At 38.6% G+C, this 23,646-nt stretch overlaps 1 protein-coding gene across 2 annotated transcripts; it reads right to left on the bottom strand.

The window, feature by feature from the left end:
* Nucleotides 1–5,311: 5,311 nt before the first annotated feature.
* Nucleotides 5,312–22,050, bottom strand: LOC117817148 (cadherin-related family member 2-like). 2 transcript variants are annotated; one of them, XM_034689630.1, is made up of 31 exons: nucleotides 21,973–22,050; nucleotides 20,066–20,125; nucleotides 19,890–19,949; nucleotides 19,650–19,789; nucleotides 19,493–19,543; nucleotides 19,323–19,412; nucleotides 19,019–19,108; nucleotides 18,784–18,906; nucleotides 18,233–18,379; nucleotides 17,869–17,944; nucleotides 17,663–17,778; nucleotides 16,548–16,754; nucleotides 16,273–16,422; nucleotides 16,017–16,178; nucleotides 14,574–14,635; nucleotides 14,231–14,474; nucleotides 13,763–14,002; nucleotides 13,599–13,668; nucleotides 12,941–13,522; nucleotides 12,766–12,837; nucleotides 10,906–10,955; nucleotides 10,105–10,256; nucleotides 9,810–9,906; nucleotides 9,603–9,691; nucleotides 9,413–9,484; nucleotides 8,996–9,131; nucleotides 8,500–8,618; nucleotides 8,026–8,139; nucleotides 7,833–7,925; nucleotides 6,603–6,666; nucleotides 5,312–6,520 (listed from the first exon to the last, which is right to left on the bottom strand). In XM_034689630.1, the coding sequence occupies exons 1-31, from the start codon at nucleotides 21,989–21,991 to the stop codon at nucleotides 6,362–6,364; spliced, it is 3,906 nt and encodes a 1,301-aa protein (XP_034545521.1). In that variant the 5' UTR covers nucleotides 21,992–22,050; the 3' UTR covers nucleotides 5,312–6,361. The 2 variants fall into 2 exon arrangements, with proteins under 2 accessions (XP_034545521.1, XP_034545522.1); XM_034689631.1 differs by having other exon boundaries at nucleotides 19,890–19,931; nucleotides 21,973–22,032.
* Nucleotides 22,051–23,646: the final 1,596 nt, after the last annotated feature.

Raw genomic sequence — 23,646 nt, 5'->3', positions numbered from 1 at the left:
TCCATGCATCCTCCTCCTCCACTCAACCCGTCGGCTATGCATCTCGCCTCAGAGGGCACCCATGTGGGCTCCGGCTTGGGAAAAGGGAAGAGGGGAGAACAGGATGGGGAGGTGGGCAGGCGCAGGAGAAACCCCTTCCGTCAGCTGATGGAGAACATGCAGCAACCTCACTGCTGCACCAGAGCTCACAGCGCTGAGTGACGTGAGAACAAACAACAGCTGGTTAAAAAAAAGAGAATCTGTGCTGGAGAATCACATGACATCTGATGAACATGGCTGTGATACAGTGAGTTCACTGACACACTTCAGAGACGTCATAAAAGCATGAGAGGGAAATAACCTGCTCATGTGGGGCAAAAAATTAGCACAAAAATAAACTTCCATCATGGAGGACTGAAACTGACAATCAGCCATAAAAAATGTTTTTTGTAGTTGTGGTTTTTTTTTGGGATGTTTCACATTTTTTCTGTTTGAAATCTGAGGGTGATATATCAATGTCATTATTTGCTTTTCTCCTTTAATATTTTCACCTAAACCATTAAAAGAGTCGTTTTAGCTTCTGATGCTTTTTCTAAGGCACTGAACACAATATAAAGCCATGGTAAACTACTCTGGGTTGTTAGAAAACTGGACACAACATTAAACAGAAGAGATGATTGTGGAGTGACAGTTTTTGATTGTGATTCATGACCACGTGGTCAGGAGCTATAATCAGGTGTTTTGAATGTATGGAAGTTAAGTCACCTACATGTTGCCTTGATCAATGTGAAGAGAGTCCCTTTAGCATCATTATCGCTGGCTTTTGTATGTCTTATACTCTGCTTTTAGATATGGCACAGTGTTTTGACTTGTTTGTTTTGTGAAGAGTAAAACATGTACAGAAGACGAACAATAATGCACATTAGAGAAAAGTAATAACTCCTGATACAAGGTTTTTTTTACTTATTAATATTTATGTATTTTAGTGCTTTGATTAGTGATTCAGTTGTGTGATATAGCTTACTTTAAATGTGTTTAAATTCAGAAGTTATTATTGTGTTAGTGATGTTGCTGTTCATACATTTACTTCTTAAAATCAATGAAGAGATTACTTTTATTCACAGTTTGCAATTGTGATACATTCATTTCAATGTCAGTAAACAGTCAAAGAATAAGTTGCTTGCAGTGAGACACAACATCATTGCATGGAATTTTATTTCTGCAACACATATCTCAAACTTAAAGCAGACAGCTACATATTGCAAACTTGCAAAAAAAACCTCCATGCATTTTTATTTATACATGTTTTTATTTTCTCTATTTAGACTTTCTTTTTTATTGCAAAAACTGCAACAAATTAACAATGTGTGTTGACATGACCTATAATAAAGTTTCTTTTGAAGCAAACCATTTATGAGCCATGGCTTGATATGTTTACAAAAATAAAGTGGTTCACTTGTGAAACAAACACTGGTTTTATTACTTTTGCTCTTGTTCAAGTATTATTTTTTTTAAATAAAGGCAAATAGATTTTACAGGATTATGTCAATTCCTTTATTATTGTATCCTCTAACATGTCTTTGCTCCCAATATTAAGGAACAGCCAGCAGGCCATCAGCTCACTTAAGCATAAAACCTGGAAAAAGGGGACTTAAAAGCCTGACACTTTTCACAGTTCTAGATGTTTTATGTACCAATTAGGGTTAGTGTTAAGGTTATGGTTAGGGTTATAGTTACGAATAGGGTTACGGTTATGATAAGGGTTATGAATAGGGTTAGGGCCATGATTAGGGTTACTGTTTGGGTTAGGGCTAACGTTATGATTAGGGTTATATTTATGATTAGGGTTAGAGTTATGAATATGGTTAGGGTTGTGATTAGGGTTAGGGTTAAGGTTATGATTAGGGTTAGGGTTATGAATAGGGTTTGGGTTACTGTTAAGGTTAGGGTTAGGGTTAGGGTTATGAATAGGGTTAGGGTTAGGAATAGGATTAGGGTTAAGGTTATGATTAGGGTTAGGGTTAGGGTTAGGGTTATGATTATGGTTAGTTTGTGGTGGAAAACTACTGAGTTAGATGTTTACTCATGTTTGTGTAAGAGTGATAGCAACCTTTTCAGGTGCAGTTTCTCCAAAGGTCGAAGAAGGGAGGTTTGATGGAAACTGGTGCTGATGCGGACTTCTCCAAGGTCACAGACGGGGAGGTTTCCTGTACTCCCATCCTAGCTTTCTCACCTAGCTTGCTTACGTATCCTGTTATGCTCTCTCACGTGTCCTGTTTTCTACTAAGCTAATGATCTGTGTCAGACTAGAGGATTTTACCTTTTTTGGAAGATTTTCCTGTCATATGCCACACGTGTTTTCACTGGTTCATATATTCTGTTTTCAAGCACTTCCACAGAAGTAGCCTGACTTCGACTAAGAAAAGTTCACCGTAACCCTATTCGTAACCATAACCCTAACCATAATCTTAACACTAACCCTAATCACAATGCTAACCGTATTCATAACCCCATACCTAATCATAACCTAATCCCAAATGAGGCTACAGCAAGATGACTTTAAATTGATTAGGGTTATGATTAGGGTTATGATTAGGGTTAGGATTAGGGTTAGGATTAAGGTAAGGATTAGGGTTATGATTAGGGTAAGGGTTAGGGTTATGATTAGGGTTAGGGTTATGATTAGGGATAGGGTTATGATTAGGGTTAGGGTTAGCGTTGTGATTAGGGTTTGGGTTATGATCAGGGTTAGGGTTCAGATTAGGGTTAGGGTTATGATTAGGGTAAGGGTAAGGGTTATGATTAGGGTTAGGGTTTATTAAGCCTAACCCTAAGAGTAACCCTAATCATAGACCTAACCCTATTCGTATCCTTAACCCTAACCATAACCTTATCACTAACCCTAATCACAATGCTACCCGTATTCATAACCATATACCTGATCATAACCTAAACCCAATTGAGGCTACAGCAAGATGACTGTAAATTGCTTAGGGTTATGATTAGGGTTAGGATAATGATTAGGGTTAGGGTTATGATTAGGGTAAGGGTTATGATTAGGATTAGGGTTATAATTAGGGTTAAGGTTAGGGTTATCATTAGGGTTATGATTAGGGCAAGGGTTATGATTAGGGTTAGGGTTAGGGTAAGGGTGATGATTAGGGTTAGGCTAAGGGTTTTCATTAGGGTTAGGGTTATGATAAGGTTTAGGGTTAGGGTTAGGGTTATGATTAGGGTTAGGGTCAGGGTTATTAATAGGGTAAGGGTCAGGGTTATGATTAGGGTAAGGGTTAGGGTTATGATTAGGGTTAGGGTTAGGGTCAGGGTTATGATTAGGGTTAGGGATAGGATTAAGATTAGGTTTAGGGTTAGGGCAAGGGTTATTATTAGGTTTAGGGTTAGGGTTCACATTAGGGATAAGGATTATTAAGGTTAGAGTTAAGGTTAGGGTTATTATTAGGGTTAGGGTTAGGATCAAGATTAAGTTTAGGGTTAGGGTAAGGGTTATGATTAGGGTTAGAGTAAGGGTTATGAAAAAGGTTAGGGTTAGGGTAATGGTTAGGGTAAGGGTTATGATTAGGGTAAGGGTTCAGATTAGGGTTTGGTGAGCATTGTGATTAGGGTTAGGGTTATGATTGGGGTTAGGGTTAGGATTAAGATTAAGTTAAGGGTTAGGGCAAGGGTTATTATTAGGTTTAAAGTTAGGGTAAGGGTTATGAGTAGGGTTAGGGTTATGATTAGGTTTAGGGTCAGGGTTAGGGTAAGGGTAATAATTAGGGTTAGGGTTAGGGTTATGGTTAATTTTAGGATTAAGGTTAAGGTTGTGATTAGGGTTAGGGTTAGGGTAAGGGTTGACTAGGGTTAGGATTAAGATTAGGTTCAGGGTTAGGGTAAGGGTTATGATTAGGGTTAGGGTTATGATTAGGGTTAGGGTCAGGGTTATTATTAGGTTTAGGGTTAGGGTAAGGGTTATGATTAGGGTTAGGGTTAATGTTAGGATTAAGGTTAGGGTTAAGGTAAATGTTATGATTAGGGTTAGGGTAAGGGTTTGGATTAAGTTAATGTTAGGATTAAGGTTAGGGTTAAGGTTTGGGTTATGATTGCGGTTAGGGTTTGGATTAAGATTAGGTTTAGGGTTAGGGTAAGGTTTATGATTAGGGTTAGGATTAAGATTAGGTTTAGGGTTAGGGTTAGGGTTATGATTATGGTCAAGGTTATGATTAAGGTTAGGGTTAAGGTTAGGGTTAGCATTAGGTTTAAGGCTATGATTAAAGTTAGGGCTAAGGTAAGGGTTACAGTTAGGGTTAGGGTCAGATTATGATGTGGGTGAGGGTTAGTGTTAGAGTTACTGTTAGGGTTAGGGTTTTTGTTAGGGTTATGATTGGGGTTTGGGTTAGGGTTAGGGTTTTGATTAGGTTTAAGGTTTAGGGTTAGGGTTAGGGTTAGGGTCAGGGTTAGTGTTATGATTACAGTTAGTGTTACTTTTAGGGTTAGGGTTATGATGAGGGTTAGGGTTTAGGTTATTACTAGGGTTAGCGTTACTGTTAGGGTTAGGGTTCTGATTAGGTTAGGGTAAGGGTTAGTGTTAGACTTACTGTTAGGGTTAGGGTTCTGATTAGGTTAGGGTAAGGGTTAGTGTTAGACTTACTGTTAGGGTTAGGGTTATGATTAGGGTTAGCAGTAGGGTTAAGGTTAAGGTTACTGTTATGATTAGGGTTAGGATTCTGATTAGGTGAGGGTAAGTGTTAGCGTTGGGGTTATGATTAGGGTTAGCAGTAGGGTTAGGGTTACGGTAACTTTAGGATGAGGGTTAGGGTTACAGTTAGCATTATAATGAGGGTTATGATTAGGGTTGGTGTTAGGGTTACAGTTAGGGTTATAATGAGGGTCATGATTAAGGGTTGGGGTTTAGTGTTAGGGTTATCATTAGGTATAGGGTTATGAATAGGCTTAGGGCTATGATAAGGGTTAAGGTTGGGGTTAAGTTGGGATTAGATTATGATTAGGGATATGATTAGGGTTAGGGTTAAGTAATCATTAGGGTTAGGGTTAGGCTTTTGTTGTGAAGCAATTTGCTACCCCTTATTAGGAAAAGTCCTTTTCACTTGTTTGTTTTGTGAATAGTAGAACAATTGTACTGCACTGGAACGATGAAGCTAACCAATAAAAGTAATAACACTTAAAACAAGTTTTTTTTTACTTATTAATATTTTATGTATTACAGTGCTTTGATATGTAATTCAGATGTGGGATTAATTTACTTTTAATGTTATTGAATTTAGAAGTTATTATTGTACTAGTGATTTTGCTGTTCATAAATTTACTTCATATAATCAATTTAGAAATTACTTTTATTCACAGTTTGCACTTGTGATACATTCATTTCAATGTCAGTAAAGTCAAACAGTCAAAGATTCAGCTGCTTGCAGGGAGACAACATTATTGCACAAGATTCTATTTCAACAACACGTATCTCAAACTAACAGCAGGCAATAACAAATTGCAAACTTGCAAAAAACACTTATTTTGGCTGACATGGAGTCATTCATAAGATTTACATGGATAGATTTGCACTACAAGGTTTTTAATTTATCTTTATGGATTTTCTTCCTCATAGCATCAGCTTAAAAAAAATGTATCACCATTCTGTTGTTATATATAACTTATGTTTAAGTTGCTTTCACAGCAAACACGTTTTCAAACATCACTTGATATATTTACAGAAATAAAGTGATTCACATGTGCAACAAAATCATATTTAGTACTTTCCCATAGCTTCTGTCCAATTGTTAATTTTAAGGAAAAGTTTGAATTTGGAAATATACTTTTGTACTTCCAGGCCAAGTATTTGATGAGAAGGATTAAATATATGCCTAACATGTCTCTGCTCAAGATATTAAGGCACGGCGAGCTGGCCATCAGCTTCCTTAAGCATTAATACTTGTAACAGAGAAAACTTGATGGCCGAGGGCTTTCAAAAGTTTTAATATTCTTTGTACCAAACAAACAATGCTTAGCTAATATATCCTCGTTGTAGCTTCATCTGAGAGTCACAGCAATGTTCTCAACAGTCCTTGATTATATTATCAAGCTTTATCTGTGAGATTCATAGATCAGAGCATCATTATATTTACATCTTATTTTACATTTTCTATTTTGGTTTTCTTTGTAGCTTTCCTTGGATACAACATTCAGACAAAGAAGAAAGCACTTCTGGGTTCTATGATCCCATTAAAACACAACACAATATATCACTTTAGTTAAGAGCAGAAGGCAATTTGAGAGTAAGACTTCCTTGTTAGTAATTTAGTCAGCCTGATTACACAGACGCAAATCTGTCCATGTAAGGCCTCCAGCAGGGTGTCTGCCTTCGTTGTTTCCATCACAAGTCTGTGGCGCTGAATGCAGGGTTACTATAACCAAGACGAGGATTTTCGGAGCCTCTCTTCTGGCCTCGCTGAGCGAGAACTGCACCCAGAGGCTCAATGTACTCTGGAGGTCCGCTACCATTCTCCTCCTCCTCCTCCTCCTGGATCATGTTCTAATGAGGAGCAGACACGCTTTTAATGTAGAACATGTTCTACTCAGTGCAGATAAAGATGGACTTTGAAATGCTAACTCACCATGATTGGTTTTGTGTCCTTTTCAGGGAAGGCCATGTCATCCCTGCAGTCAAGGGAGTTGAGGCTTAAGTGGAAAAGAAAAACCAAGCAATAAATCTACTACTCCAAACTTTTTAGAATACATACAACTACAATCTATAGTGACCCCAATCCTAAATAGCATTGTTAACTCGCCGGATGACCCCACTCCAATTGACAGAATCTTAAATATCTTAAGAAAAAAAAAGAGCATGTCAAAAATATACGCAATCTTAAACCAGTCCGACACCTCGGTCTCATTACCGATATCAAAATGGGAGTCGGATCTCTCAATAACAACAAACTGTGACTTCTGGAATCAAATCTGCATATACAACTTTAATAAAAGTGTTAGCAAAAACTTACAACTTATCCAGTATAAAACCATCCATAGGACACACTACACTGTGGCAAAACTACACAAAATGGGATTATCAGAGATAGACAAATGCACCAACTGTATTCAGTTATGATTGTGGACACTAAGGGTTGCTTAATCATTAGTATCACCGCACAGAGTTTTTTTGGCGTAATGGTGAGATGGTCCCTCTCCATCTAAGTGTCTTAGGTCTCTCTCTCCTTCTCCCTGTCCCTTTGTATATCCTTGTGTAATCTTTCTTTTATTTACATATTTATTTTTGGTCCACCTAGGTGTGCACGCCCTCTTTTACAGAACATGATATTAGCTGTCAATAAAAGATAGGCCAGAGTTTTAAGAGGGATGGTGATGGTCGCATGCACACAGTCACAAGCACAGAAGAAAAATGTTTTCTTTCTTTTCTTTTGCTGCAAGAATAAATTGCATTAATATTTGACAGTTTGTGACAAACATGACGCAAACCAGAAATGTATATGCAGACAAGAGGAAGAGAGAAGAAAGAAGAAAAAGAACAAAAATAAATAAAATAAAAATAAATAAATAAATAAATCTACTACTTAATAATTTCAAATAGAGTGTGTTTTTATTTTATTTAAATAAGGACCAAATCTCCAGCTTGGTAACAGAATGCCACTTCTCATTTACAGACTGCCGTAGTGAGCCCACTGTGACAAAATGTTCAACTGGAAACAATCCCAGTTTATAAACCAGCCATGCTATGAAGAGGAGAGTGAGTGAGGTCATGTGTCACTGTCAGTCACCACCTTCACAAACAGAGCCGACAGAGCACACACTGCTAAACAGACGTAGAGTCACATAGAGCTTTTCTTTACCTGACTTTGTCGACATCTGAGCTCTCCTCCTCCCCTAGGTCCAGGTCCAGGACCAAGGTTGAGTCAATGTTCAGGTTTAGAACAGGATTTGCCCTGTTAGCAAATAATAAAAGACAAAGGTGGAAAATCACAATCCGAGTTGTGTTGTATGTCACTGTGTTTACTTGTTAATCTATCTTGTTGCACTCCTCACCCCTCCATGTTGTATTTGTTGGTTCCGGGCACCACATAACCAATTTTCTGGTTATCAGAATTGACCATGGCGGCAGAATTCATGGCTTTGGCTGCCTTCAGCTTCCTCTTGAAGCTGTGGATTAGGATATAAACACAACACATCATATATGTGCTCAAATAAGTTGGATGCTAGCCTGTATCGCTTTGCCAGGATGATAAATCTGCTTCTGAAAAATTAAAGGGAAACATTTTTGATTATGCAACATGTCCTTAATCATGGGAAATGCAATTTTGTGAATTCAGATGAAGTTTTCTGTATTGAATGGGACTCTCACACTGCACATCATACTCTTGCATAATGGTTTTTAGTCTATGATATTATGGTTATTAAAAAAAGAAAAACATTTATTGTATTTATTCTTATTTTTTGGTTTTGTTTTAAGAAATCCTTTAATTTTTCTGTCCCCATGTTGTTTCAAATCCATTGTCTTACTTTCTGCGTGTACACATTAAGGAAGTGGTGAGGATAGCCAGCACGACGATGAGGCCTCCCAGCATGCCATACAGGCCGTACATCAGTGGGTCTGATTTTTCGATGACAGGAGTTGTCCCCTGAAACACAAGTAAGAAACCTATCCTTAGTAGGTGGTGTTCATAAGTGTCCTTTATTTCATTTAAACTTGCTGATTTCTGATGTAATTATAAAGTTCTGATATAATTTGCGAGTATTATTTGTAAAACACACTAAATGTAAGAAAAACACATATTGTAGTAGTTTGTTAATTATAAGCAGGACTAATAATGACTTTTTTGGCACATTTTTGATGGTGAGAGGATAAATAGTCTCAGCTATGTAAAAAAAAAAATCCATGAGGGCATGTAATGCTGCTTCAGTGAGGCTAAATTTGAAACCTTATGAGATAGTGACATTACAATATAGCGACCCCTTTAGAAAATAAAACTTCAACACTAAAATTATTTTCACTTACAATGTTTGCAAGTCCAAGGTCTTCAAGAACAAAGTAATGATCAGGATCAGAGATCATCTTTTCCACATCATCAGAGGTCAGAGCCGTCCCGTTGGCGTAAACAAAATACACCACGATGATAGTTCCACTTGAAGCCCTGAGAGGAGAATTCAACTCACTTAAACACTTACTGAAAGGTTTATTTCAGTTCTCTTGTGTTGCTGTAGTTATTCTCTCCAAAAATCTTTAACTAGTACAAAATAGTATGTTTACAAAGACACTGGCACCATCTAGTGGACACCTTTCTCTGTGCATATGTGCAAGACGGAGATTATTTTGTATTCCTTTTAACACCAGCAAACATTATATAATGTGGATCTGTAACTACTTCATGATTATAATATGGTGATTTGAAGGTGCAGAGAAAAAGGAATTCACCTGGATGTTTCATCTGTGTTAGGCCTGATTGAAACTATTTCCACAGCAGTCTTGGTGGCAGCGGTCAGGGCCCTGAAAATACAGAGTGACACAAAGTCTGAGAGAAACAGAGTTCATACAGAACTTGATGAAATAATAGAGAGGAATCTCTGCCATCAATCAAACCTGACCAAACCATGCAGACGTGTACCTAATGATGTCGCTGAGTTTTTCTTCAACCTCTTCTTCAGAAGGTGTAAACTCAAGTTCGACTCTGTAGGAGTCATCTACTGTAAAGATCTGTAAAATAATAAGAACAAAAGTTATGGCACAGGAGGAAATCTCACAGTCATTCTATTGGATAAGTTACAATGTGGGTCATGAATTAAAGGTAAGCTTTATGATTTTAATCACCCACCTCCAGCACAGTGCTGGTGAAAAGGCCACCGGTGTCAGTTGCTGTTACTGTTACCAAATACTTCCCCTTCAGTGTCACATCCAGTGCCTCAGTAGTCCTATAAAGTAAGTGAAACTATGAGAGCAGCCTCAATCACAGCCAAGCAAGTGCAGAAATGTGAGAGACCATCATATCCACACCACTGTCACACAGGATCAACACACCCAAGATTGAACCATTTTTTATATAACATCAGCATGAAAAAATACATACTCAATAGACATGCAGAAAGACATACAGATATTTTTGTACTCACTGAATGATTCCAACATAAACGTCCTTTTGCTGTGTGGTGACGGCCTCAAACAGCAGCCTTGTCTTGTCTGTTTGACTGTTGCTGTTTTTAAACTGGACTGCTGTTACTTCAAACTCAATCTGGCGATTTATTCCAGAGTCCCGGTCTGTAGCCTGAAGGCAACAAAAGGAATCAGAGGGCATGCCACAAATTTTGATAGGAAACTCAAATTATGAGAGTTATTTACACCAATCAGCTATAACATTATGACCACCTGCTAATACTGTGTAGGTCCTGTCTCTATCAAGGTAGGGCCAAAACAGCCCTGGCCTGATGAAACATTTGTTCAGTGGTATCTAGCACCACAATGTTAGAAGCAGAGCCTTTAAGTCCTGTAGGTTGCAAGGTTGGGCATTCATGGATCAGACTTGGTTGTACGCAGATACTTGACTGGAGGAAAACAGGGTAATTTGGTGACCAAGTCATCCCCTTGAACCTGTTGCAATGTTCCTCCAGGCCCCCTCTTCCTTCCTCCATTATGCTCATGTGCCCATTGTAGGCACTTTGGGCAGGGTCAGCAAAGGCACACTGACTGGACTGCGGCTATGCAGCCCCTCACTCAAGCAGTTTCTATCTCAAGCAGTATTAACTTTTTCAGTAGTTTCAACTTCAGTTGCTTTTCTGTTACATTTGACCACAAGAGCAAGCATTCCCTCCCCACCAGCACTGATGGGCCTTGACTGCCCATGATCTTATCGCCATTGGCTCATGACCTTGGTCATATTATTATAGCTGATTGGTGTTGGGTTTTTTCATACTCACAGTGACTCCTGCTACAGATGTCCCCTTACTGGCACTCTCAGACACCACAACTAAAGTCCAAAGACAGGGAATCAGTATTGAACTTTGCAATCATAATTCAACTCTATTAAAATATACACGGAAAGTATTCAGACCCCTTCACTTTTTTTACATTTTGTTGTGTTACAGCCTTATTCCAAAATGGATTAAATTCATGTTTTCCCTCAACATTCTCCACACAATACCCCATAATGACAAAGTGAAAAATGTTTTGTAGAATTTTTTGCAAATTAATTGAAAATAAAAAACTCAAATATCGCATGTGCATAAGTATTCAGACCCTTTACTCAATACTTAGTTGAAGCACCTTTAGCAGTGATTACATCCTCCAGTTTTTTCATGTATGATGCTACAAGCTTAGCGCACCTGGATTTGAGGAGTTTCTCCCATTCTTCTTAGCACATCCTCTCAAATTCAATGAGGTTGGATGGGGAGCGTCAGTGCACAGCTATTCTCAAGTCTTTCCAGAAATATTCAATCAGGTTCAAGTCCGGGCTCTGGCTAGACCACTCAAGGACATTCAGAGACTTGTCCTGAAGCCACTCCTTTGTTATCTTGGCTGTGTGCTCAGGATCACTGTTGTTGGAAGGTGAACCTTCGCTGCAGCCTGAGGTCCAGAGCACTCTGGAGCAGGTTTTCGTCAAGAATCTCTCTGTACTTTGCTGCGTTCATCTTTCCCTTGATCCTGACTAGTCTCCCAGTTCCTCCCGCTGAAAAACATCCCTACAGCATGATGTTGCCACCACCATGCTTCACTGTAGGGATGGTATTGGCCAGAGAGGTGCCTGGTTTTCTCCAGACGTGACGCTTGACATTCAGGCCAAAGAGTTCAATCTTGGTTTCATCAGACCAGAGAGTGTTGTTTCTCATAGTCTGAGAGTCCTTTAGGTTCCTATTGGCAAACTTTCATGTGCTTTGTGCCGAGGAGTGGCTTCCATCTGGCCACTCTACCATAAAGACCTGATCTGTGGAGTGCTGCAAAGATGGTTGTCCTTCTTGAAGATTCTCCCATCTCCACAGAGGAATGCTGGAGTTCTGTCAGAGTGACTGTTGGGTTCTTGGTCACCTCCCTGACCAAAGCCCTTCTCCCCCGATCGCTTATTTTGGCCAGGCGGCCAGCTCTAGGGAGAGTCCTGGTGATTTCAACTTCTTTCATTTACATATGATGGACACCACTGTGCTCTTTGGGACCTTCAATACAGCAGATTTTTTTCTCTACCCTTCCGTAGATCTGTGTCTCCATAAAATCCTGTCTCTGAGGTCTACTACAGACAATTTGTTTGACTTTAACACTTGGTTTGTGCTCTGACATGCACTGTAAACTATGGGATCTTATATAGACAGGTGTGTGCCTTTTTTAAATCATGTCCAATCAATTGAATTTACCACAGGTGGACTCCAATCAAGTTGTAGAAACATTTCAAGGATGGTCAGAGGAAACAGGTTGCAACTGAGCTCAATTTTGAGTTTCAAAGCAAAGGGTCTGAATACTTACGCACATGCAATATTTTAGAGTTTTATTTTTAATTCATTTGCAAAAAATTCTACAAAACATTTTCACTTTGTCATTATGGGGTATTGTGTGGAGAATGTTAAGGGAAAACATGAATTTAATCCATTTTGGAATAAGGCTGTAACATAATAAAATGTGAAAAAGGTGAAGGGGTCTGAATACTTTCCGTACCCACTGTATATGAGGGTTCTTGTAAGGGCTCACACGATGGATGTGGCAAACAAAGGTAAACAATGACCATAGTGTATGAGCAGGCAGGCCTCCCTAAAAGGGGATACTATCATTTAATGTTAGTAATCTGCACTCACCAAACACAGAATCTGAGAAAAGGAATTCTGGGATGTTGTCATTGAGGTCGTCAATGTTGATCTCCATTGTTTCTGTTGAGAAAAATGAAGTGAATTTTTGTGGCGTATGTAGGTCAGTATTTCATGATTCAATGATGTAAATGCTATTTTTGTTTGTAAACTAGCAAGTGCAAACCTGTTGTAGCACTGTAGTTCTCTCCTTTCTCCGTGTACTCATCCACCACCTGAGCCTCAACCAGCACCTGGTCACATTGTTCATAGTCCATTGTGATCTCTGGGTTTGCACTGACCATCCCTGTAGGATCCATGGTAACATAATTGCAGGGTGTCAGAGAGCCGTTACATCTGCATTGGATGGACTTCAGCTGGAAAACCAGTGAGTGGTTTCCGTCTGTGTCATGTGCCAAAAACTCCCCAATCTGGCTGTAGGTGGTGTTCTCCTTTATCCTGATGGCATCTGGACGCATGATTTCAGGCCGCTCGTCGTTCACGTCCTCCACATGCACGACCACTATCACTTCGGAACTGGATTGCTCTAGATCTACTGCCTCCACCCGCAGTGTGAACCGCTTATGTTCACTCTCGTAGTCCAGCTCAATTTCAGGGTCCACGGTGATGTTCCCCCTGTAACCCGGCTCCATTGCAAGCGTGCGTATGATGAAGCTGCCAAAGCTTCCATCAACAATGCTGAATGAAATGCGGTTAAAATCCCTGGTTTGGTCCAAATCCACAGCAGTGACAGAACCCACGAATGCACCTGATCAGACGGAATAATGTCATTGAAATTCAGCCACACAAATATAAACACTTAAAGGCTTTGTAAATATAAATACCTTTTTCTCCTTCTTTGACGTAGAATTGGTAAGATGGCTTTGCAAACTCTGGTATATTGTCATTGACATCCTAAGAAGCATCAAATGAAAACACTGACAGTTATCATGCCCAAGACGAGCAGCTGAACCAGTCTGTATAAATATTGAAACGGCTGAAGACTCACCTCTACATTAATGATAACAGGGACTGTGGTGGACAGTCGAGGAATACCCTTGTCAGAGGCAGTTACATTGAGCTCAATCCTTCCTCCAAGCTCTGGGTCCAGGGCCTCACGATCAAGCTCCTTGCTGTTTCTTAGCACACCAGTGTTTGGGTCGATTGTGAATAAGTCACTGTACCTGCTGTCTTCAATGCTAAACACTATCTGACTGTTTTCTGTGTCTGGGTCATCTGCGTCAGTGGCCTGTCCAAATGACAAACACATGAGCAAAACTGTATGATCCTCCATTGGTCAATTTTTAACTATCAAAAACTTATTAGAATGCAACAACAACCACTCCCCCAACAACTTCCTCTTCTTCATCATCTTCCAACTGGTGCATATAAGAATAAGGTCAATCATTGTTTACATACAGCATCTCCCACATGGAGGAGGATAAAATATTAACTCTCATTGTTCTCTTGCACTTACCTCTATCTTAAGCTCAAGCGTTCCACCCTCTTTGACAAAATCCAGGTAAGAGTCTCTGCTGATGACTGGAGGCTGGTCATTGATGTCCAGCACATTGATCTCAAGCACTGTGCTGCCTGGCTTTTCGTCTGTGTCTCTTGCCTGCAGAGTTGCTGAGTACAGAGATCTGACCTCACGGTCCAACAGAGCTTTGTCTTTCACGCGAACTACACCAGTGTCTTTCTCCACATCAAAATACAGTAGTCTGAAACAAAGAGGTATTTCAGCTGTGTATGCACATTTAGTATGATAGTTTAAGATAAGCTGTGCCTGCATTTATATAACCAGAAGGGAGTTGACATACATGCTGTCGGGAAGAAGGCTGTAGGTGAGCTTGCCTTGATCCATGGTGTCAGGATCCTCTGCCTATAGGGAAAAATTTAATTTGAGCCCCTCTGAGTGCCATATAAAAGTTTTTCAAAACAGTAAAAACAAAAACAGAATAATCAGAAACAAAGGCACCAAAAGGCTGTTTTATAAAAGTGACTCTTTAAAGGTGATTTAAATCATTACAGAACAAGCAGCCTGGGTTTCTTCAGGCAGATTACTCCAAAATTGAGGAACCCTGACTCCAAAGCAACTTTACGTAATAGTTTAGACTTTGGGACAACAAAGAGGGACGTGTCTGAGGATCTTAGTGAGCTGGAGGGGCATAGGGCAAAAGAAGGATTGATAAATAACTTGGCACTAAGCCCCATAGGGCTGAGGGAAAGATCATGAAACTATGAACTCTGTTATAAAAGTGACTGGTAGCCAGTGTAGAGAAGCTACATAAAATCAAAGAAACATACACATTACAACCCATTTAACACAGTATCCAAGCTCTTTCAATGTACAGTATTTTCAATCTGGGGTTAGGCTCCAAACACTATAGGATTGATTGGTGCACAAAAGATTGCTTCATACTACAAACTTACTTCATTAAGATGTAGTACTCTGTTTGGCGGTTGTTTCATTTAGATTGGGGACAGAAACAAGGTTTCTGATAAGCTTTAATTTATTTGTATTGTAGGCTAAATTATAGTTGCTTAAGTTGTTTATCTGTAATGAACAAATGTCATCAGGTGGGGCATTTTTGACTTGTAGTGGACAACTCTTGGTACCTTTTGCTGTTGAAATACTATAGGCCATTAACTTGGAAGTACAATAGCAGAAGAATTAATCCTAATCCAGTCAGATTGAAAAAAAGACTGATACCACCAAGGAAGGAATTACAGCAGTCCTATGCATTAGTACAGACGTTTATGGTTCTTTGGTGGAGAGAAGGGGTGTAAATCTTTGAAACTTTTCAGAGTTAATGCAAACAAAATGGAACCATTGACTTAGCACTGGTCCAAACACGTGTTTTGATCAACGTGACTGTGTTTCTGCAACAATAAGAGATTCCCCACAGCACTGTAACACATCTTGTCTTTGTATCTATTTTAAACTTTTACACTGAACAAAACAGCACCATCATATTGTGGCCATGTTGCAGAATCAAAAGAGGTACAAGGTGTAAAAAATAGCTCAGGCTTCACATGCTAACACAGCTCTGTTCCATATTTCCATCTCAGTTGTTTGCACGGACACTTTTTTGCCTCTGCATAACAACCTTGCCTTACTGATTTCTCTGTAACTTTTATAAGGACTTGTGGCGTAACAGAGGTGTACGTGTACAGGCAGTGTAAAAGAGTTGAGGATGTCTTGAAAACAGCTTGACTGGATTCTGAACACTGTTTTCATATTCAGATGGTGAAATACTTACAGTAATGTTGGCTACTACAGTCCCAACTTCAGAGTGCTCAGTCACATTCAGTCTGTATGTAGGCTGTGGAAACTCAGGGCTGTTGTCATTTGTGTCCATGATGATGATAGTAACTGTAGCAGTGGAGTGGAGGCTCATATCACCTTGGTCTGTGGCAATCACCTGTACAATAACATATCACAGGGAGTACCTGAGACTGGCTTCAAAATGACACACAGGTATAAAATGTCTCCAGTCTTGGTCTATTTAAACTTACTTCTACAATCATTTGCTGTGTTTTCTCAAAGTCCAGTTTTTGGGGCTGCCTGACCAGAAGCTGAACAATGCTGTCTGACATGGTGAACTGCGGCTCAACAGAAAACACATCCTTGTCAGCTCCTCCCAGGGTCAGTTTAGTGTTGGAGATCTATGAAAAACCAAAACTGATGGTTAAAATTCTCATTAACAATATTCAGAGCTGCACTTTCTGTATTTGACATGTTTCAGAAAACATATTTCAGCCAAACAGCATTCTCCCTTTTTGTCTCTTACTTTGTCAAGATCTCTGACTGTCATGTTGATGGAAATAGATCCCAGTGAGTTCTCAGAGACCTCTGCTGTGAAGTGACTTTCGGTCACACAGGAGAACCCACACTTGTAAAACTGCGGTGGGTTGTCGTTGACATCAATGATGTTGATCAGTACATTTGTTGTGGTGCTGGCATGGACCCCATGGATGTTCTTATTGGATTCAGTGGCCTAAGATCAAAAAAGAGTAGTAAAAGAGGGAAATGTTGAAGATTTTAACACTTTATGGGCTACAACCCTATATATCTGATCAACTACATTAATTATTTAAAGAGTGAAAATGTTCTGGCAAAAATCAAAGACTAAAATGTGACTAAGACTAGACTATAATGTTTTGAGTTTTCGTCGACTAAAACTAGACTAAAACTATAAAGGGCTGAAAAGACTAAAATGTGTCTAAAACTAACAGACATTTCCGTCTAAAGACTAAGACTAAATCTAAAATAGCCACCAAAATGAACACTGGTCTGGAATGGACATATACAGTAACACATATCCTTGACCCGACTTCCTCTTAAACTTTACCTCTTTTTCTTTAAATTAACTGAAGCAAAACTCTCTGGCTCCTGTCACATGCACATTTTGTTATATTTAGGAGGGATGTCTCTTAAAATATTTGACTTTCAAGCTTAATTTCAAAGCAAAGCATGATGGTTTCCTGTATTAAAATGCTCCCAGTCTTCATGATGAGAGAAAATAAGCTACATATAGATCTGAAACGACTGAACCAGATAGGATAAGCTAATATACACAAAGAATAGCTAAGTTACTCACCTATTGGTTTTAGCTAAATCACAGTGAAAGAGGTTTTCCTACCTCACTCTCAGTAAAATTCTAAACTTATTTTTTGAATAATGACTTGTACTAAGAATAAAAGGATGGTTTTATAAAAAGGGTGCATGGAGCTGTGTATACTGTGTTATAGAAAATATTCAGTACACTAGTGATAGGTAACATATAGTTACTGAGAACAAGTACCTATATTATAAACATTTTACGCCACAGGGACTAATTCTAACAGAGTAAAATCATTATGAATGACTAAATTCATATGTTTGTAAAAAAAAAGACAGCTGTACCTTTACAGTCAATGTTACAGTGTCGGTATCACCAAATTCCTCTCTGTCAATTTCTGACAACACAGATATAATGCCATCATCTGATGAGATATCAAACAGGCCATCCACTGTGGCATCTGTCAAACAACAGGTGAAAAAAAAAACATATTCCATCACTCCATGCAAAGAGACATTTTTAGACTTTTTATTTGAGTTTAGAGGCAGACCTTCAATGCTGTAGATGATTCTATCATTGACTCCTCTGTCCTGGTCTACAGCAGTCACTTGAAACACGGACTTGCCCTGCAAGAAGAAGAACGAAGATGCAGAAAATTTGTTGTTATTTACACAAAAGTCAACATAGCATCATGGCTAATATATAAAACAAAGACACGTAGCTACAAATATATCAGAACTAAAAGAAAATCCACACAAATAAATCAAAGAACGGATAAGGTATTTTATTTAAACTGGAGGTGGAATTAGCAGGAGGATATCAAGATCATACAATTTTTCTCTCTCTTTTTGAAAATCTGTATTGATCTAGTTAAGCTCTTTCTTTTACAGAACATAAAATCCTTGAGCACTCACCAAAGGAGAATTCTCTTCAATCCTCCCCACATAGGGAACACCAAGAAACTGTGGGTCGAGGTCTGGGATGTCCTCAACCGTAATGAAGGAAAATGCAATAGTTGAGAAGTACTGGGTCACATTGTAATAACAACGACCTCCACCATCCTGTTACGGGAAGAGAAAGTTTAAGAGACACAAAATATATCTGCTACAGTTATAATTATAAACTGATTAAGTGACATTTTAAAAATGATCAAGGAAATCTATCTGCAAATATACTGTTGCAATTACTAAAAATAAGTACAACATAAATAAGTGAAATAGACAACAACTCCATGAGGCCAAATATTATTAGATTTTAGTTTATATGTTTGTTTGTTTTTTTGCCCAGGATCTGCCGGGAGTACCTGTAAATCGCCTGGGCCCCTTATCATGACAACTGTACAGATCCTACTGTAGCTGCACATGTAGCATACAGACAGGGAGTGGTATCAATCTAATTATTTCATTCTCAGCAACGAAACAATCAAGCTTGCCCCTAAAATTAAGGTCAAATATGTAAAACTTACAGTTGCGTTTATCTTCAAGCGATAGAAAGTGCTCAGCTCTGTGTAGTTCAGATTTCCAATTAATCTGACTTCACCGGTGTTGTCTACGATGTCAAACAGTCCAATTCCAGAGCTTGGGGTAACCTGGAAAATAAAATGTAAATGTTGATTCATTAGAGATGATGAACATATTAACTTTTTTTGGTCTGTCTGTTTGTTTGTACAAACAAATACATGATTTACAGGGGAAGCTTACTTCATCAATGCTGTAATGAACAACTCCAGCCAATGAGGTGTCTGCATCAGTGGCCTTCACCGTGAACAGAGATGACCCTACAGCAGTATTCTGGTGAAATTGATAGGTACAAAAACAGAAAAGAAACAGACTTAAATGTGTCATAAGGACTGCATGAATACTTCTTGGCATGAGAATGGATCGGAAAAGTAATGAACTAGTCTAACAGAGGATTGTAGTCAGTGGTTTTCTTACATTCAAAATGTTAATAAGAAATCACGCTGGAGTAAGAAAAAGAGCAAAGATTAGTCTATATTTGACTTACTTCTGGAAACGCGAAATCATATGAAGCCTCTTGAAATATGGGTCTGTTGTCGTTGGCCTCTAATAATATTACGTTTGTTTTCGCTGTAATCTGAAAAAAACATTTCATAACTATGTAATTATCAAATTGATATGAAATTAGAGATTGAAACCAGCTGAGATGTCACTCACAGTATTGTGGCCATCATAGACAATAACATCAAGTGGCATGACATCATTGCTCTGGAAGAAAAAAACATTAAAAAACATTGATTAACTGAATTAACTCACAGTGGATCACAATGGAACTCCATCATACTGAGGAGTTTCTACTTCCTCCAGATCATACCTCTTTATCTAGCTGTCTTTTGACTATTACTCTCCCAGTGTGACTCTCAACTTGAAAGAATCCAGCGTTGATCCCAGCGAGAGAAAAGGTCAGTGGGTCATTATCTGGGTCCGATGCAACTATAGTGAATGCCACCACATCTGCAGAAACATAGTCATAAGGATGAATATAAATGTTTTTTATTTATCAGGGGTAATGTCACAAGGGTAAAATAAAAACAGGATTAACTATTGCACACACCTAATGGAATGTCTTCACACACGTCGTAACGAAGTTTATCAACTGTAGGAAGGAAATTTGCTGTAAAAAAGAAAATAGATAATGAATAAACCCCCCAACACACACACATAAACATACAAATGTTAACTTGTAATGTACATCTTGGCAAACTACATTAAAATAAACCAAATACTCACCATTAGTTTGGGTGAAAACACACAAAAAACACAACACACCTCTTGAGAACCCCACCATGTCTGAAATGAAGAAAAATAAAAACTTTTATAATTTGATTCCCATCACTTGTTGCAGCAGCCAACAGTTAATTAGCTTGCAACTTTACAAAAGTTTTATTATTGTGAAAGTATAATTCTGAAGTATCAAGCATCGAGGCTCAGGGAGTCTTCTTCTATGCCAGCTACTCTTTTAGGTTTAACTTAGGATAAGATATCTACATTTTTCATCAGACAATATCAAATGAAAAACCAACATTAAACCAATATCTTATCTACCACACGTTTTGCAGCAAGACTTCCTTCACAGTATACTTCTCCAGTGTAAACAGTACAGCTACACCACCCTCACAAATCAAATGTGCATCACTTTGCTTGAATAAAAATATTGTACTGTAAATCTACTGCCCCACTGCCTTTCATTCTCATGCCTCATGTCCCCAAGCTCTGGCTCAAGGGATATTGACTCGCACTGTCCTGCTCTACTCTGGGAATCTGTGTTCAGCTCTTGAGTGACCCAGCACTTGGTACTTTGGTCATTATAGTGGTGATGTTAATTGTTGATGATGATAATGGAAGGTCTTAAATTGTTTGGTTGCCTCATTGTAGATGTTCCTTATTTAAAAAAAAAAAAAATAATAATAATCCTTACTTACTTTTGTGCATTGCCTTTACACTGCTTGGCAGTACCTGCACCCAAATTGACTTGAAGCACTTTGTTACTCTTACTGATCTTGTTTACTCTTGTCTAGATCTTTGCTTGTGTTGTTCTTGTTCTCGTATGTACGTCGCTTTGGATAAAAGCGTCTGCTAAATGACATTGTAACATTGTAACATTGTAACATATTCAAATAGAAATATGAACAAGGATGACTAAAGCTAAGGCTGCTCAGTTAAACCTAATGATAATGTGTAAGGCTTTACTGACCTAGATTCTCAACATGTTTCTGCTTCTCAGTCTGATAAATGGGATAAACATAGAACAACATTTAGGCTGTGATAGGGGTAGGGTGAGATGAGCCCCTGCTTACCTGAAGCACAATCTGGCAGAGACAAGCTTACACTAATCTAAGTTTCAACGTCTCTACTATAACTACATTTATCATGGACCTCTTCTCTAGCTGTTTTCAAGGTGATGTTAGCAGGCTGACCTGGCACTGGTTAGTAGTGTTTGGTTAAGTATTATTTTTTTTTGTATCTATGTATTGCTATGTAGCTTATTCAGGAATAACTTGCATGTGTGTCCTGCTGTTAGGGGAACTCATGCTTACACGTGCTTACACCTGCAAATTCACCAGCTGAAGGGATGTTGTGAGCACATGTAAAGAACTAGGCAGTCACATACTGAAGTAATAAAAAAAATACATGTTCATGATGTAACTGGTACTACCATCTACTGATCCTGAGGAGTTTGATTTCAGACAGCAGACTTTGCTGCGCTTCAACTCTGTTGTGAGTAGCTTGTGTGGACACTACCGCACTACTTGATCAATAAAATTTTATTTAGATCGAGCAATGACGTCACCAATTTACTCAGAAATGTGGTGAACTACTTCTATTGTTTTTTGGTACCACAGTTTTACCAACACTGGATATACTGTTGGCTAGTCGGAGTTTCGTCTACCAGACATATTCCTTAGCCACGAGTGCCCAAGTGAAGACAGCCTCAACATCCAATGTGATATAAGCACTATGCTGAATACCCCTGCTGTAAAGATGTTGAAGCTTTTGTGCAGAGGTGGGTAGTAAAAAATTGTACTTCTGAGAGTATTTGTTTTGCAGAGTACTTTTTACTGCTTCTCAAGTACATTTGTGTTAAAAAATATGTACTTTTACTTCGTTGCATTGGGCTGTCCAGTCGCTACTCTTACCGTTCCTTTTTTTCTTCATTTTATATGTTTTATACTCAAGCGCTCTCTCATGCAGCTCCCTCTGATCCAGAGTTACGTATATACAGTATAGCCTCAACACTGAATGAACGGAGGAGTAGCTCCGCCCCCTCCTCCACCTACAGCTGGGGAGAGAGGCTGCGTTATACCTGCGTCCACTTTGGAGGAAAATGTTTACCCTGTACCCAACATCCAGACTCTCTTATAACTTCTAAATGACGAGGAGAAACAGTCACATTATGCGCTGGGTACTTTGTTCTATACGGTGGAAATCTTGAGCTTCAACATAGAACAATTCAATCTTAAAAAACATGTCATGGTGAGTTATCAGTTAGGTAAGCTAAGGATAGTACTAGTTAATATTAAATCTTAAAAAGCATGTCATGGTGAGTTATCAGTTAGGTAAGCTAAGGATCATACTAGTTAATATTAAATCTTAAAAACATGTCATGGTGAGTTATCAGTTAGGTAAGCTAAGGATAGTACTGGTTAACATTAAATCTTAAAAGCATGTTAGAAATGTTGGAAAGTAATCTAAAGTAACTTATAAGAGCAGTAAGGTAGCATGCTGATAATAACAGCTGCTTCTGAAGCTCAACAGTCACCCAAGAGAGATTCTTCTGGACTGAGTTCATGGCCTTTTTAAACACTTCCTAGTTGTTATAGCACTTTCAAGTTATGTTTATAAGTAAGATGTACTGAAAATAAGTTAAAGGTTAAAAAAGAAAGTTTGGAAGGCATAGATTTATTTTTATTGTAATGTTGGAGTATTGATTTTCTGGAGTTCTGATCACATCTCAGACACAGTTTGAAGTTTCAGCTTGTATTAAAAAATGAAAGCGGGTACATTAGTTTGAGCACATTGCAGCTTCTCTTTCTTTAATGTTTGAAAGTAAACCATGCCTAACAGCATTCATTTTGGCATTTTCCTATTTATGTCACCTTGTTAAAGGCAGTGTGCACTTCACATTGTTATTAGCGTTTCAATACAATACAATTTTATATATGATACTACTCACAAGTTACTCACTACTTGAGTAGTTTTTTTTTAGGTACTTATTTACTCTTACTCAAGTACTTATTTCTACGAGTACTCTTACTTCTACTTGAGTAACATCATTGTAAAGTAACAGTACTTTTACTTGAGTACTGTTTTGGTTTACTCTACCCACCTCTGCTTTTGAGGAATTTTCACAATCTTACATGGTATCATTAGTCTGCCAAAATCTCTAGAGGGACACAGAGGACATGAAAAGAGGTGTTTGTCACACGTGGATGAGCAGCACAAATTAGTAAACCATCTGTCAACCATCCTCAATCCTCTGTGGAACATTGTTTCCAAAAAGGCATTATATAAGTTTGAGTGGAACATGGCAACACACTACACAACCTTTCAGCTGGGCTGCATTTGTGTGAAGGACGTGTAAAACTAACAAAGTCATATATGCTTTTCTGCTTTTTTCCTTTTTTGGGTGAATCTCTTAAGCCTGGTTAAAACTTCTGCATTGAATCAACGCTGTAGCCTTCGCCAGAGGTCCACGTAAATCAAAATGGCCAATGCTGTAAGCCTGACAGCCTCTTCGAGCCAGAACGCAGGTCAACTGGACCATTGACAATGGTAGAAGATCGAAAAAACAGGCATAATGCTCAAATGCA

The sequence above is a fragment of the Notolabrus celidotus genome, chromosome 8 (assembly GCF_009762535.1).
Source record: "Notolabrus celidotus isolate fNotCel1 chromosome 8, fNotCel1.pri, whole genome shotgun sequence".
Classification (NCBI taxonomy): Eukaryota; Metazoa; Chordata; class Actinopteri; order Labriformes; family Labridae; genus Notolabrus; species Notolabrus celidotus.
The sequence above is the reverse complement of the archived record's forward strand: the minus strand, read 5'-3'. Positions and strand labels throughout refer to the sequence as shown.

Bases quoted from the DNA above. Each gene is read 5' to 3' on its own strand.
- LOC117817148 (XM_034689630.1), bottom strand. The intron at 17,779-17,868 runs GTCTGCCTCTAA...GTTGTTTGACAG, and splicing joins AATCATCTACAGCATTGAAG to ATGCCACAGTGGATGGCCTG. The intron at 13,523-13,598 runs GTATTTATATTT...CCGTCTGATCAG, and splicing joins CGTCAAAGAAGGAGAAAAAG to GTGCATTCGTGGGTTCTGTC.